Source organism: Cuculus canorus, chromosome 22 (assembly GCF_017976375.1).
Source record: "Cuculus canorus isolate bCucCan1 chromosome 22, bCucCan1.pri, whole genome shotgun sequence".
In the NCBI taxonomy this organism is placed as follows: Eukaryota; Metazoa; Chordata; class Aves; order Cuculiformes; family Cuculidae; genus Cuculus; species Cuculus canorus.
This window is the reverse complement of record NC_071422.1, coordinates 1,103,419-1,119,436: the sequence shown is the minus strand read 5'-3', so window position 1 is coordinate 1,119,436 and position 16,018 is coordinate 1,103,419. Positions and strand designations below refer to the sequence as shown.

At 47.3% G+C, this 16,018-nt stretch overlaps 1 protein-coding gene across 1 annotated transcript in view; it reads left to right on the top strand.

Moving 5' to 3' along the window:
* The first annotated feature begins 1,162 nt into the window (after nt 1-1,162).
* LAPTM5 (lysosomal protein transmembrane 5) overlaps nt 1,163-16,018 on the top strand; it is a 29,138-nt gene continuing 14,282 nt past the window's right edge. Inside the window, exons 1-2 of the mRNA XM_054086593.1 lie at nt 1,163-1,369; nt 12,852-12,945. Of these exons, the coding sequence (XP_053942568.1) occupies nt 1,283-1,369; nt 12,852-12,945 (181 nt within the window). The 5' untranslated portion in view covers nt 1,163-1,282. The remainder of the gene's footprint in view (nt 1,370-12,851; nt 12,946-16,018) is intronic.

Below are 16,018 nucleotides of genomic sequence, written 5' to 3'. Positions count from 1 at the left end.
AAGCACGTAACTTCAAAACCTGAGACTTAAGTAATAAACTGTCAGATTTGGTGAGATTCCAAAGAAAACCATGGGAATATGCAACAGGACTCAAGTGCACTGACCCTGCCTTGCCCTGAGATGTCTATGTGCTGCTGAGATCCCTGGCGCTGGAGAGGAACCCTGCACAGAAAGGCATTGCCAGTCTTTTATGTACCATCTGACTGAAGTCATAAATTGACCTTGCTTTGGATGTAGTGTCTCCAGGGGCATTCAGCTGCTTATATTTCCTACCATTGCAGCCCAAAACTCCTGACATTCTCTAAAAACACAGCACTGTGGAACTTCAGTGGCATTTGGGAACATCCACTCAGCCAGATTGAAGCTTTCCAGCACACCTCCCATAATGTAGCAGGATGTGCACAGATTTGGAGGGCTATGGAACAGCTGTTCCCTGGAATTGTGGTGGAATTTGTGCATTTATTTTCATATTAACAATCAAGAAAAATCTCTGCCTAAACACTGTAGGGCTCTGCTTGCTAAGAATGCTCCTGGAAGCATGAAACAATACACCCAGTGCGGACATTTGGGATGCTGAAACCAGGCATGCTAGCACACCAGTCCCCTGAGAGCTTGCTTGAGCATGCCCAACTCTTTAATTCACCTGCTTTTACCTGCTGGAGAGCTGCCACCCTGCATGGCATAGCAGAACTTTCCCAGGAATCCAGAAAGTCAGGGCAAGCTGACCAGGAGCAAACCTGCAGATCTCTCAGCCAAAGCCCCTGACCCTTGGTGTCCCACCACCCTTCTGGTCCCAGAGCCATGAGCTGCTCAGACACCAGCTCCCAGGAGCGCTTCCAAGGAATGGTGACCTTGCTGGCAAGGAACGAGACGCTTCAAACTGAGGAATTTGGATGCTTTGCTGCAACAACAATGGGTCAAATTTAAGGAGAAATTCTTGGCCCCCTGCTTTTATTTCTGCTGATTTTTGTAGGACAAAGCTGCTTTGGATCCCTCCTCTCCCCATACTCCTCACTTGCTGAACACCACCTGCCTAAAGCAGCATTTGTGCTTACATTTGCCAGCTGGGTTGTTGCAAGCAGTTAAAGATCTGTTAGCAAAGCAACACAATTTTGCTTTCTTTATTACTGAGAAATCAAAGACCTCATGTGACTTTGTAGATGACTTAACACATTTATAGACCAGGAAGGAAGTTGAGCTGCACTGCTCGCTTCGCTTTCCAGTGGGGTGGTTGCTGCAAATTCGACCTCATTAACTCGCTGCTGAGCAGAAGGATTAGAAAATGACCACCCAAAAGACCACCGAGCCCCCCAAATGTTGCTTCTTCAACGTCAAGACAGCAACAGTCGTTCTAGGGATCTTCCACATGGTAAGTTACAGGACCGAAATGGGGGACAGGGAGAGGAAAGAGAAGAGAGGTGGAGGTGTTATCTTTGCAGAAGGTGTAATCATCACTTATCACAAGTTTTCCTGATGACTTTTCTGTGTTCTCAAAAGAGAAAAGTCAATGGTTTAAGAGGGGTGGGCAAAAGAGGAGAAGATGTTGCGGGGAGGGAGAGGAAACAGGAAGAAATTTATTGTAATGGGAGGGGGTTTTAACTATTTTTTTCCTGGCTTTACCTACTGGAGCTCATGGAAACTCTGTTTCCTAGTTTTCCTTGCAGCTTAATGCAGGAACCCTTACCCATGCAGGGCTATGGAGCTTGGCCAGGGCTCAGCGCACTTGCCTGGACCTGTTGGTTAGAAACTGGGCAGCACAACGGCAGTAGAAACTGTGGGAGTGATGAATTTACAGGTCAGGAGGGAGGAGCGGTTTGGGCCCCAGGCAACCAAAGGGTGGGTGGGCAAAGCTGCCTCATTTTTCTCTCTACGGACAGTTGGACACTCCATGCACTGGTTTGGTTTCCGTTTGGCTCTGCGGCTCTGTTCAGCTGCCAGCATCTGGCATAACTGCTCCAGGGTGGTCACAGATGGCAGCGAGCAGAGGCAGCAGAGCCCAGAGAGACATTTCTTCCCCACCACCTTGTTGCACAGAGGTGCTTTCAGGTGGCTTTAACTCATATTGAGGATGTGGTTTCCTCTCACAGCAGAGACACTTAAAATAATCCCATCTGTCACAGTCGGTGCGCGCAGTCACGGGTTGGGAACCTGCAGGGGGATAACAGTTCCTGGGGGCTCTTAGCTCACTCCTGGCACAGGAGAAGTGGAGTGAGGGGAGCTGGAGCCTGCCGGTACGTGGTGGGCACAGCAGCTGCGGCAGCCGTGGCACACATGGGAAGGACATGCCATGGTCCCCCTGTGACGCCAGCCAGCTTTGCCATGGCAGAGGAGCAAACCAGGCACGACCTCACTGACGGAGCAAATCCTCACCGCACCACAGCCTCCTCCTCACTAATGAAAAACCAATACAGGGGTTCAACCTGCTGGTTTTGAATTCCATGATGGATGGATTAGTGGAGGATTTGACTCATGAAGTGAAAAGCAAAAAAAAAAAAAATCGGGGATGGGAAAGCATTCAGTGAACGATAGGACTTCATAAACAAGTCAGGAGCAGCAGCACTGGGGGTGGCTGTGCTTGCGTGCAGCATCTCTGTGCCTCCTAGCCCAGAGCAGCAGTGCAGGGAAACTTGGGTCTACACCACATCTTTGTGCAAGGTAACTGCCAACAGTTTTCCCCTGCACTACTTAAAAGCCAAGAGCTGTACTGGCATTTCCACACCATATCTTAAACCTGTGGGGACCTCAAATCAAAAATATTGAGATTAGTTAAAGGAATCGTGCAATTTTGTAGCCTATTTTGTCTTCTACTTTTTGAGCATCCTGGGCAGGCTACTCTTCTTGTTGCCCCAAGCTCAAAGCTTATAATCTCACTGCTTTAAAGGAAAAGAAATTGCTGCATTTCCTGTTCATTCTCATGACCCCAAGACACAAAAATTGAAATGTATGAAAGCTGAGAGTTTGCAGCAGAGCACAAGCAATTTCTGACAGCCAATTAAACACACAGCCATCACAGAGGGACAGTCATGACCTGTTTAGAAATGGGAGCCTCATAGGAAGTACAGTCAAGATCTGAAGAGGCGCTTGCAAAATTAAAGATCTGTGCAAAGGTGGGAGACACGAGATAGGGAACCACAACACATTTTCTCCACAGAGCTGGAAGCACGCTGTGCAGCGTGAACTGATATCAGTAGTGAAACAGAGATTCAGAAAAGAATTATTTTTTCTTAGCTGGAAGGGTGAATCGTAAAAAAGCTTATTTTGTCTCTCTCAGAAGTCAGCAAGTACTTTGAGCTGAGGCACAGTTTTCTCCTGTTTCACTATGATGCCACCACCATCAACAGAGATTCCTGATTTGCACCAGTGTGTGAGGGAAAAGAATGAGACACCAGCTGTCAGTGCTGGTGGCTAACAGGGAAAACTTAATTACCAGTGTCATAGAATCATAGAATGGTTTGGGTTGGAAGTGAACTCAAAGCCTATCCATTTCCACCCCCTGCCACGGGCAGGGACACCTCCCACTGGATCAGGGGCTCCAAGCCCCATCCAACCTGGCCTTGAACATCTCCAGGGATGGGGCAGCCACCACTGCTCTGGGCAACCTGGGCCAGGGCCTCCCCACCCTCACAGAAAAACATTTCAGCCTAAGATCTCATCTCAATCTCCCCTCTTCTAGCTTAAAAACATTCCCTCCTCATCCTGTCCCTGCACTTCCTGATGCAGAGCCCCTCCCCAGCTTTCCTGGAGCCCTTTTCAGCACTGGAAGCTGCTCTAAGCTCTCCCTGAAGCCTTCTTTTCTCCAGGCTGAAGAACCCCAATGCTCTCAGCCTGTCCTCGTGTGGGAGGTGCTCCAGCCCTCACATCATCTCAGTGGCCTCCTCTGGACTTGCTTCAACAGATATACACAAGCAAGATGTGCAATATTTGTGCAGGACAGGTAGTGCCAAGGAGCACTGGCAACTAACATACAGCTTGAGTTTAGACTAAGGACTCAGAGACAGTCTTGAAGATTGGGGTTGAACCAGTAAAGGATACGGGGAATGGGCAGGGGCAGCCTGAAACCCCAACTCTTTAGCCCTGCTGCTGCTGGCTCCTGACAGAATGACCATCACTGCAATAGCAGAGCCTGTTAAATCCCCAAACCCCCAAGGGTCCTGGTGCATCTGTACCTACTGTATCATCTCATTGATTTCTCTTACACAGTCCCCCTTGGGAGACACTTTGATTTTGGAGGAGGTTGTCTTATCTTACTGCTTTAAGAGATAACATAGAATAGCAAACACTTTTCCCCTACCTCTTCTCCACCATTTTGATCATGTAGCTGCAGCTGGGCAGAGGGAGGGAAAAAGAAAATGGGATTTATAACTTGGCAGTGTCTTGCATGATTTGCTACATCAATACTTTTGGTTTGTATCAGTATGAATTATTGCTGTGGGTCCTAGTGATGAATCATAGTGATGCTGAGTGATAGTAACGTCATCAAACACAAGCTCCCAGGCTTTGTGATGATGACTTATCATCCTATAAATTAGATTTGTCTCTCTGCTGATCTCTCCGTAGACAATTGAAATAAATTGTGGGCATTCTTAAACGAACAGGGAAGGAGAAGGAAAGGAACAAGAAGGGGGAAAGAGTTGTGTGATCAGCAAAGATTCACTGGGTGTTGTGGTGTGACTTGCAGGTTACTTTCAAAGAAAGCATGGAGGAATTTGTCCTTCTGCTCATCGGCTTCTCCCAGGCCTGAAGAGAGCTCAAGTTATTGACGTTAGCTTCAAGAATAAGGCTGGAAAGTTGCTTCTGTGCATAAAGCATGGGAAGAAATCCTGCAATTAATTTGCTGCTAGTCTTTGATTAGAGCCAAAGGAGGTCTTAGGAACCAGCATGTCTGCAGCTTGGTCGCATCTCTGTTGCAGCCAAGCTCCTCTCTCTGGCACCTCTTTAACTCACAGAGCAGAATCTCATCTCCAGTTCCTCCCTCAAGCTCAGTCTTCACCTGTGGATGTGACTTGTGTTGGTACAGAGCTGCGATTCATTTGGTCTTCACCAGCCTGTGGCTGACCTCAGCTGTTTAGCAGACCCTGTGCTGCTCCTTCATCATTGCACAAACAAGAGGAGGAGAAGGATGCAGCAGGAAAGAAGGAAAAAGGTGAAATGTTTTGAAAGGAAACCAAATGGGAGGTAAAACACTCCTCACTCCATCCTGTCCTGTGACAACAACCACTTTTAAATTAAAGAAAAGGCAGAGCACTGAAAGTACCAAATTTTTATGCGGTGCTCTTTGCCTTCAAAGTGCTGAGCACCACCTGCTTGTGTGCACTGCTGACAGAAACCTTCCCAGCACCTCAATGTCCTGTTCGGGCAGCATTTCACTGTCCCCGTCCACCCCTGTTCATTATAACTTTGAGCTCTTGCAGAAATACTGGGTGTGGGGGAAGAAAAGAAGTAGCCATCACACCAAGGCCATATGCGTTAAGATAAATTATTTGGAGATTAGTCTAGCTACACATATATCAGAAAAAAAAGACCCATGACACAACCTCTAACAGCAGTTTAACCCCACTGCAACTGCAGCAAAATCATTCACCAGGGAATGGGGCTGCATGCGTCATGCTGCTAAGATTCTGCTTTGCAAGATGCCCCCAATTTAGCTGCCTCGGTTTAACGCCTGGTTCTGCCTCAGTCCTACACTACTTGGCTGTCACTTCACTTAGTGGTGTAGCACGTCTTGTACCAAGAAATTTGAAGCACTTCTATTAAATGGAGACTGCAACAAGATGAGGGAAGTCCTCCATAAGATGTGTCCTCCATAAAAGGTGTCCTCCATAAGAGGTGTCTTCCATAAATTGCAGCTGTAAGGCATAAAATAAGAAGGGCTGGCTCGTGGAGGGGCTGGGAGGCTGCAGCACATCAATGAAGCTGCTTGATGGGAGACGAGATTTCCTGTTTTAAGCCCGTCTCTGTCCTGTCGTGACATAGCAATAAGAGAGGGAAACATGCTTGTCTGAGCAGTCCTGCCTGTCTGAAATGGGAACCTTTCAGTTTCTTCTGGAGCTGAGGGATGAATCTTGATTGGGACTATATACAGCATTATTGAGCAAGGAGTGCCAAGTAGACAGCACATCAGTCTTCTCCACCTTCTTCTCAGCTTGAAGCAAGCAGCTCGCTGTAGGGGTTTCATCACTTTGTAAATATATTCTCTACAGGAATAAATGAGATGGTCGCATGCCAGGCAGCAGCATGTCAAAGCCAAAGGCAGGTGATGGAGAGGTATCCTGGTCCTCAGACAGCACTTGTGATGGAAAATTGAGGGAAAGACTACAAGATCTTGGTCTGTTTTATCTTGTTGCAGTTCAGTGGCTCATTTTACGCAAAAAGCCTTTTTAATTGGAAAGTTTAAACCAGTTTTCACTTTAAAAGTCTCTTCCTTAATCTTTCAGGTAGAGCTTTCTATCTGACTTGTACTTATTTTATGTGACTGCAGTTGATCTCTTTGTGTGGCTCATTTCAACACCTGCAAGGAAACCAGGGCCTCTTTTGCTCTGCTGTTCCCCTCTTTGATAGATGTTAGAGATGGTTCTTCATACTAAAGTTTAGACTGGCTCTTCTCTGGATGTAAACCAACTAGGATTGGACCATTTGGAATGCAATGTCCTGCTTCCACTCATCTTTCAGGAACAAAACTGACAATTAAGGCTCAGGCCATCTGTTTTGCTCTGGTCTCCATTTAATAGAAACCTGAAAAGGTGATTCAGTAGGAATAAGGGAAGTGAAATCGCTTTGGGAGCATGTACATGAAACCTCTCAGACAAGTCAGGGAGTTGAATTTAGCGTGTCATCTCCATGCGTAGATAGTTAAGGGATCCTTTAAATCCCAGGGAAGACCATCAAGACTAAAAGAACCTTCAGACTGATGCAATTTCATCGTTGACAAGGTTCAGTGCTTCCTCAGAACTTTAAACACTGTTAAATTAAACTGAACTCATACCAGCTTTCTTGTGGCCCCATGTAGTGAGATCTAGATATTTCTCCTTTTCCTATCAGCCTCATGAACAAATTGTAAAGTTCATTTACTGCATGACAAAAAAAGTGGAACAAAATTCATGTGTCTCATGGAGCTATCGAACAATCTGACATCAGACAGGCCAGGAGGAAACATGTCCTTTCTTCCAACTCAGACTCCAAACAGTATTTTAAATGCAGAGGGCAGGCTAGTGGTGGGACAGAGTCACTGCGGCAAGAGTGTGGTTTGGTGGACACTTACTCTAGAAGCAAAGGGTTCTGGGGGTTGTGCTACAGCTCTTCGGGAAGCTATACTCGCAGCTTGTGGTACAGAAGATTGATGAATTTGGTTTTGAAAATAGTTTCTAGGTCTTCTTCAGCCAACACAGAGACAGTGGGAGAGTCTGCATTCAGTTCCTGTCTCTGCCGCAGCCAATTGCTCCCAGCCACACTTCCGCATTTCTGGGGCAACGCAAGGCTGTTCTTTCCATGCCTTTTTGTTTTGCTGGTCTGCAATGTCAGCCCTAGCACGTCTGACTATACCTCACTCCTGCCTGAGCTCTGCCTGGCTCTCTTACGGCACCGCCAGCCATCACTCTGCAAAAGACAACAAATATTCTCTCTTCTGCTCACACACAAGCGATGTTTGCCTCAGTTCCCTGCAGTTGTGGGGTTTGTCCTGTTTTTGTACATGAGTACAGATCACGGCAGTTCCATTTCCTCCTCGCCTTCCTCACTTCTTGAAGAGATTGTTGAAATAAAAGGCTGCAATAGCTGTGGTGGAAGAGTTGTTCCAGCTATACAGTCCCCAGGCTTGTGGTGATCTTGGTGTCTGATACAAACTTGCTTCCTGTATCAGTGTGGGGTTCAGATCACTCACAAAGGTAGCGCAATCCAGATGAAATGGCTTCTGTCAGCCACCTCTTCATGACAACCTCTTTTTTGTTGATGGCTCCTGTCTGTGGAGGCCAGCCTGCAGAATGGGTGCTCCCAGCACTGGACCCAGTGTTGATGAGGTGAAGATGGAGAGTCTTGTTTGCACAGATTACTCCATTGTTTGCACATCTCGGGATTTCCTCTCCTGCAGCCTCAGTTCCCAGATCTCCAAGACAAAAATGCAAAGGACATGATGCATTTCTCCTGGTCTGCCTCCCATTCTCTGCTCTCTCAAGCCGTGCCCTGCAGCAGTGGCAAGAGGTCCTCTTGGAGTCCTACAACGGTTTGGGTCAGAAGAGACCTCAAAGCCCATTCAGTTCCACCCCCTGCCACAGGCAGGGACACCTCCCACGGGATCAGATTGCTCAAAGCCCCATCCAACCTGGCCTTGAGCACTTAGTTAGGATATGATAGGACAGAGGTAAAGCTCAAACAGAGAAGAAGCAGCATCTCTCAGCACAGCAGCGGAGAGGTGGGAGAGCTTGTCCAAACAGTGACAACCCCACGTTCCCTACATCCTCAGGGAACACAGCAATGTGTTTCCTCCACGGCTGCTCATGCTGCTAAGACAATTTTAAAATAACACAGCAGACACTGTGCTGCTTTTGGAAAGTGTAGGTATAGGGCCGGCAGACCATGCTGTGCTCCAGCCCGCTCCAGCCTAAAAATGCAGACAAAATGAAAGGTACACCAATCATGAGGAAGGACAGCAGAGAATGGAGAATGAGGAAGAAAGATAAGAACAAGTTTGGATGCATTGTGGAGTCAGAAATATGATGTCTTACTCTACTGTGCTGAAACTGTCACTAAGAGGAAGAAGGAACAATAAATGGCAACAGAGTCCTTTCCCCCAAGAGGTGTTATTTGCTCTGACAACATGGTGGGCAGTGACTGATGCTCTGTTGTGGCCTTGGACTTCTTGTTTTCATATGCACAAGTTTGATCTCCTTGGCATGAGCTGTCTGTAACATATATACTGACAAGGTTGCACTTGTGGAGGTGTTACCCTCTATCTCAGGAAAGGGATAGAATGTGAAGAGCTGTCATTGAAGAGTAGCCATGAACTGGCTGAAAGCTTGCTGGTCAAAATTAAAGACGGAAGAACCAATGGGAACCTTGTGGTTGGTGTATACCACAGGTGACTCGATCAAGGAGAGACAACCGATAAAGTCTTCTTCCTCCACCTACAGGAGGTTTTACACTTGCAAGCTCTCATCCTACTCGGGGACTTCAACCATGCCAACATATGCTGGAAAAGTAGCACGGCAGCTGTAGGCAGTCCAGGAGACTCCTGGAGTGCATTGAGGATAATTTCTTAGTCCAGCTGATAGAGACCCTCACCCGAGGAGAAGCAATACTGGACCTTACGGTCACCGATACAAGCGAACTCCTCAGTGACGTTAGGATCGGAGGCAGCCTGGGCTGCAGTGATCATGCAGTGGTGGAGTTCAGGGTCCAGAGGGATATGGGACAGGTGAGGAGTAGAGTCAGGACACTAAATTTCAGGAAGGCAGACTTCCAGCTCTTCAAGGAATTACTCGGTAGGACCCTCTGGGACATGGTCCTCCTAGACAAGGGAGCTGAACAGAGCTGGAAAATACTTAACGCCCAAGAGCGCTTGGTCCCCGTATGCAGAAAATCAGGCAGGAAAGGGAAGAGACTGGCATGGCTGAGTTGAGACCCACTGGTTAAACTGAAAAAGAAGAGGGAACTGCCCAGGCAGAGCAATCAGGGACAGGGAACCTGGGACGTGTACAGAGTCGCTGCCTGGTTATGTAGGGGTGAGGTCAGGAAGGCCAAGGCACAGCTGGAGCTGAACTTGGCAAGGGAAATAAAGACCAACAAGAAGGGCTATAGAGGTATGTCAATCAGAAGAGGAAGGTCAAAGAGAACGTACCTCCACTGATGGTTGGAAATGGAGATCACGTATCAACAGATGAGGAGAAGGCTGAGGTACTTAACAACTTTTTTGCCTCAGTCTTCGCCAATAACTGCTCTCTTCACCCCTCCTGGGTCATGGAACAGCAAGATGGTGACAGGGGGGGTAGACCCCCTCCCACAGTAGAGGAGGATCAGGTTCGTGAACACCTGAGGAACCTGAACATATATAAGCCCATGGGACCTGATGAGATGCATCCCAAAGTCCTGAGGGACTTGGCAGATGTGGTTGCCAAGCCACTCTCCTTGATATTTGAAAAGTCACGGCAGTCAGGAGAAGTCCCTGGTGACTGGAAGAAGGGGAACGTTGTGCCCATTTCTAAAAAGGGTAGAAAAGACGACCCTGAGAATTACTGACCTGTCAGCCTCACCTCTGTGCCTGGGAAGATCATGGAACAGATCCTCCTAGAAGCTCTGCTAAAGCACATGGAGGACAGGGAAGTGATTAATGGCAGCCAGCATGGCTCCACCAGGGGCAAGTCCCGTACGACCAACTTAGTGGCTTTCTATGATGGGGTAACCGCAGCAGTGGACATGGGTAAACTGACAGATGTGATCTATCTGGACTTCTGTAAAGCCTTTGACACAGTCCCCCACAGCATCCTTCTCTCTAAATTGGAGACATAAGGATTTGATGAGTGGACAGGATAGTGGCTAAGAAACTGTCTGGATGGTTGTATTCCAAAAGTAGTGGTCAGTGGCTCAAAGTGCAGATGGAGATCTGTGTCGAGAGGTTCCCCTCAGGGGTCCGTACTGGGGTCCGTGCTGTTCAATATCTTTATCAATGATACTGATAGGGAGATTGAGTGCACCCTCAGCAAGTTTGCGGATGACACCAAGCTGAGGGTTGTATTTGCCACACCAGAAGAACAGGATGTCATCCAGAGGGACATGGACAGGCTGGAGAAGTGGGGCTGTGAAAACCTGATGGGATTCAACAAAGCCAAGGGTCAGGTCCTGCACCTGGGTCAGCATAATGCCCAGTTTCAGCATACGGTGGGGGATGATGTGATTGAGAGCAGCCCTGCAGAGAAGGACTTGGTGGTGCTGGTTGATGAGAAGCTTGAGATGAGCCGGCAATGTGCGCTCACAGCCCAGAAGGCCAACCGTGTCCTGGGCTGCATCAAAAGCAGCGTGGCCAGCATGGCGAAGGAAGTGATTCTGCCCCTCTATTCCTCTCTTGTGAGACCTCATCTGGAATCCTGTGTCCAGTACTGGAATCCTCAATGTAAGAAGGAGATGGAGCTCTTGGAATGGGTCCAGAGGAGGCTACATGACGATCAGAGGAGTGAAGCACCTTCCCTATGAGGACAGGCTGAGAGAGTTGGGCTCCTGGAGAAGAGAAGGCTCAGAGGAGATCTTATAGTGATCTTCCAGTACCTGAAGGGGCTACAGGAAAGCTGGAGAGGGGCTGTTCATAAAGTCTTGTGGTGATAGGAAGAGGGGGAATGGACACAAACTGGAGAGGGGCAGATTTAGACTGGACATTAGGAAGAATTTCTTCACCATGAGAGTGGTGAGACACTGGCACAGGTTGCCCAGGGAAGATACGGCTGCCCCATCCCTGGAGGTGTTCCAGGCCAGGTTGGATGGGCCTTGGGCAGCCTGATCCACTGGGATGTCCCTGCCCATGGCAGGGGGTTTGGAACTAGGTGATCTTTAAGGTCCCCAACTATTCTATGATTCTATGATTCTAATGTTGGATTGTCTGCAGGAGGGATGTAGTGGGATGCCTGGCTTTGTCACTACTCATTTCCTGGTTTCACTTGAGCAGGAATACCCTGGACCTGCTGTCTGGGGTGCTGCATGGTGAGATCAAAGATAATCACAGGACTGGAGCGCCTGTCATATAAGGACAAGCTGAGAGAGCTGCAGTTCTTCAGCCTGGAGAAGAGAAGGCTCCGAGGAGAAATAATAGCAACCTTCCTGTACCTGAAGGGGCTGCAAGAAAGCTGGGGAGGGACTATTTACAAAGACTTGTAGTGATAGGATGAGGGGCAATGGGTATAAACTGGAGAGGGACAGATTTAGACTAAACATAAGGAGAAATTTCTTCACTGTGAGAGTGGTGAGAAACTGGCACAGGTTGCCCAGGGACGTTGTGGCTGCTCAATCCCTGGAGGTGTTCAAGGCCATGTTGGGTGAGGCAGCCTGATGTGTCCCTGCCCATCGCAGACAGTTGGAACTGGATTGGCTTTGAGGTCCCTTCCAATCCAAACTATTCTATGATTCTGTGATCTCAGCCTTAGGGAGGTCTCCTGCAGCCCCTCCCTGCCCAGTGCCCCAAGTGCACCAGGATGTCTCCCTAACCTGGCTGTTAGAAGTTAATTTTCCCTCGCAGATCGTCGACATTTGGATACGGAAATGCAGTGCTAAGACTGAGACCACAGCTCTCAGCCTCTTTCCATCTCCCAGCTTGCTAAACTCAAGAACAGGATGAATCCTGGAGTCTGGGGTTTGACAATCCAATTCAGAAACTTGAAAAAAATCGTATTGGTTCAACGTGAAAAAAAGCACATATGGAGGTTGTTCTCAAATCAATAAAAGAATGAAAATGGTATTTGTGTCAGTGAAGTGGCAGAGCTAGACTTACAGAGATATCTTTATTCTTTGTGTGTTTCTTTTTATGCTTTAAAATACTATTGTTATATTTAGCTCAATTCAGCAGCAAAACGCAATTTCTAAATGTAAAGCCAGGACTTGCTGGATAAAAAATGTTGAAACCAAACTCATTCACTTTGTAATTCCTCCATCCTCCTTCAGCAGCTGGCAGAAGACAGTTAAACCCAAACCATTAATAACTTTATAACTTTTGCCTCAATATTTCTTCCTAAAGGAGTTTAAACCCTTCCCGACAGTCTCACTTGGAGACCCATCCTGCGTTAAGTCCACAGCCATTGCACACTCCCTGGAAACACATTTGCTGATGGGAAGTTGGCGCAGGGCCTGGTGAATTGTGTCTTTTGCTTTTGTTCTCCCAGGTTATGAGCATTCTGCTGCTGATTGAGTACTCCCTGGAGGTGGCTAGCGGGAAAGGCTTTTGCAAAGACCTGGGCAAGGATTACTACAGAATTGGTGAGTCACAGGGATGCTGGAAAACAGCAGAGGTCTGTGGGATTGAGAGGGAGCCCAGTACCCTGCATTGCTTCTTCTGTCTTTCTCGTCAAAGAAAACAGGAAACTGGTATTCAGAGCAGATGGGCCAAAAGCTCAGACCCAGGGACAAAGTTAAGGCCCCAAAGATCTGAATTTTGGTCTTGGATTGGGAAACTGATTAGAAACCGATATGGAGCCCAGTGAAGTTGTCTTTATTTCAGTGCATCAGCCCCAGCTCTCCAGCACCCGCACACTCCTCCGGCCTCCCCACTGCCTTTGCAATACTCTTTGCATTAATCTGAATATCCTGGTCTCCCCTTCTCCTTCTTTTCACCAACCGTAGAGCACTCCAGCCTTACACGTGCTGCTGGCTGCCTCCACGTTTTGGACATTTTCTAGGAAAGCACTGAAGTGTCTGACCAGCTCCTCAATGGACCCAGTCTGGACAGTGACCTTGACCTCCTGAATTGCAGGCCCACACTACACCTCATGGGTGTGGGGGATACCTGACGTTGCCTCCACTACCCTGCCCTCTGTGCCATGGAGCCATCCTCTCCTCATCATCCATCATGCCATGCAAGAGTCTCCTACCTCACATCTGAATGCACTCTAGAGTTCCACGTTAGCCCATCTCCCTTTGGCCTCCATCTCCAAATGTTCCCGACCCCTGGTATTTCTTACAGAACATTAGTTGTCTTGAAGAAGCAGACAGGCCATTTTGTGACCCCTAAATAGTCACAAGTATCATATTCACCACAGTCAATTGAATTCCTATGGCTTGAACTAGGAAGGATCTATCTTGGCTTCCAGAGACCTGGCAGACTTCTCATGTGGGGTTGCTGTCTAAAGGAAAATAACTCCCCAAACCTCAAATATTACTTAACTGGGCTAATTTTTCACGAAGCTGTTTGGAAGCAACAAGCACAGGGTGCTTTCCTCTTTTCTTAGTCACTTTTTGGTGTAAAACCACAAGTTGAGATAACTCTTCTCCGCTGTGTGTGAAAAGACAGGAACCAGACTTGCCTTGTCCCTCCCTGTAGAGAAGGCTCATAGAGAAAAATGCAACCTACAGGAGCACGGACTTGCCTGTTCCCTGCTTTCACAGGGTATCCAGTGCATGCATACAGAGACCTCCTATAAGTGGAGGAAAAAGAAGTCAAATACAGCAGATTCCTGCACATTGCAAACTCGCTTGTCGCTAGGGCAGGAGTCAGACAATGAAAAACAGCAAAAACAAGTGTAGTCACTGTCTGGGTGAAGTTCTTGCTAACAAATGAGTTCACATTTTTTAAAAGAGTCCAGATGGGATTTAGGAAGCACCACTGTGATCCATCAAGGCTGTTTTGAAAGGCATCAGCAGTGAGAAGGAGATGAAAATTTGGGTGAGTCCTGCTAATAGGTGTTTATAATAATGACTGCTTTGAAAAAGGCTTTCTGTAGAGCTTTCCCTTAAGGGCAACATGCAACTCACCAAACACACTCCAAAACCCAGCTGTTTTCCCTGTGGCTGCTCCCAGGTGTGTGCTGGGATCAGCAAAACATAGCCAGGAGAATCCAATTTTCCCATTTCTCTAACATATGTTTCTAGTTTTAATTTCACACTTACGAACTGAAGAACATAATACATGTGTGACCTAAGGTCTCCCTCACTTTTTTGAGGGTGGGTTTTTTGGCTGTTTTCTTGGGTTTGTTTTGATATACCTGATTTGGACATGGGCACAGTTGGAAATAGTTTGTCCTGTTGGTAGAGGACACAGGTGCATTCTGACAAATACAGTGATTCGAACTGCTGAAAACTGAACATAGGATCATAGAATGGGTTGGGTTGGGTTGGGTTGGAAGGGACCTTAAAGCCCATCCAGTTCCAACCTCCTGCCATGGATCAGGTTGTCCAAGCCCCATCCAACCTGACCTTGAACACCTCCAGGGATGCAGCAGCCACCACTTCGCTGGGCAACCTGGGCCAGGGCCCCATATGGTATTTACAGATCAGAATACTTTCCCACAGATACAGTTGTGTAAAAATGGTGATTGTTTTTTGCAGAAATTTCATCCAAGAGCAACAATTTTTCATTTTCTTCAAGTACCTGAGTAGAATATTCTTTAAAGTAAATGAAACATACAGTTGAGATTTTTCATATAATTTCCATATGAAACCATAATGTGCTTTCTAAGCAAGACGTGCTTTTCTGCAAATCTGGAGTGTTTTCTTTAAGAACAGAACAATTGCAAGTTAAATTGGCCCCATCTTTAATACCACTCCCCCCTCTTCCCACACAATCAAAATGACAGGTCTTCCCCCTCCCCCTTTTCCACTGCCTCCTACACAAACCAGAACATTTTATAATGAAATCCCCAGCACTTCCAGTTGGCTTCTCTTCCCAAGCATTTCAAAGGGCTCTGCTTGGGAGCCTGTGAGTGGTTTCTGATTATAGTTGGAATAAACAGTACAATGCTTCTATTTCCAGAAACTAGAAGGGAAGCAACCCAGCAAAGCAGCACGAAAAGTTCAATTTGACTTAAAAACCGAGATGGAAGAGTTGGAGAACAATTTGAGGAGAGTTTCCATCGATGCCCTCAGCATCTGCTGCTCTATTTGTAGATCCTGCCAGATTGAAGCACATCTCAGAATATATAATGCTGACACTGTAGTCATGGGCCAAGAATATAAACAAGGCAGGGTCTATGGGAAAATGCTTTTCATACGATACGGTAGGAAAAAAATACATATAGGAGTTCTTTATAAGGAATCAGAGGTCCTTCAAGATTTCTCAGCAGTATGTTTTGCTGCCTTAAAAAGAGGGGCTGGGATGGGCTTTCACTTCCACAAGTATGGTCACAGACAGAGGAGAAGCAGAAGTGGCCTAGGAGGCCAGCAGCATCCGAGCTTGTAGTCAAAAATGGTGTGGCCAGCAAGAGCAGGGAAGAGATCAACCCCCTGTACTCGGTGCTGGTGAGGCCACACCTTGAATCCCGTGTTCTGTTTCAGGTCCCTTACTCCAAAAAAGACATTGAGGGTCTGGAGACCCTCCAGAGAAGGGGAACAGAGATGG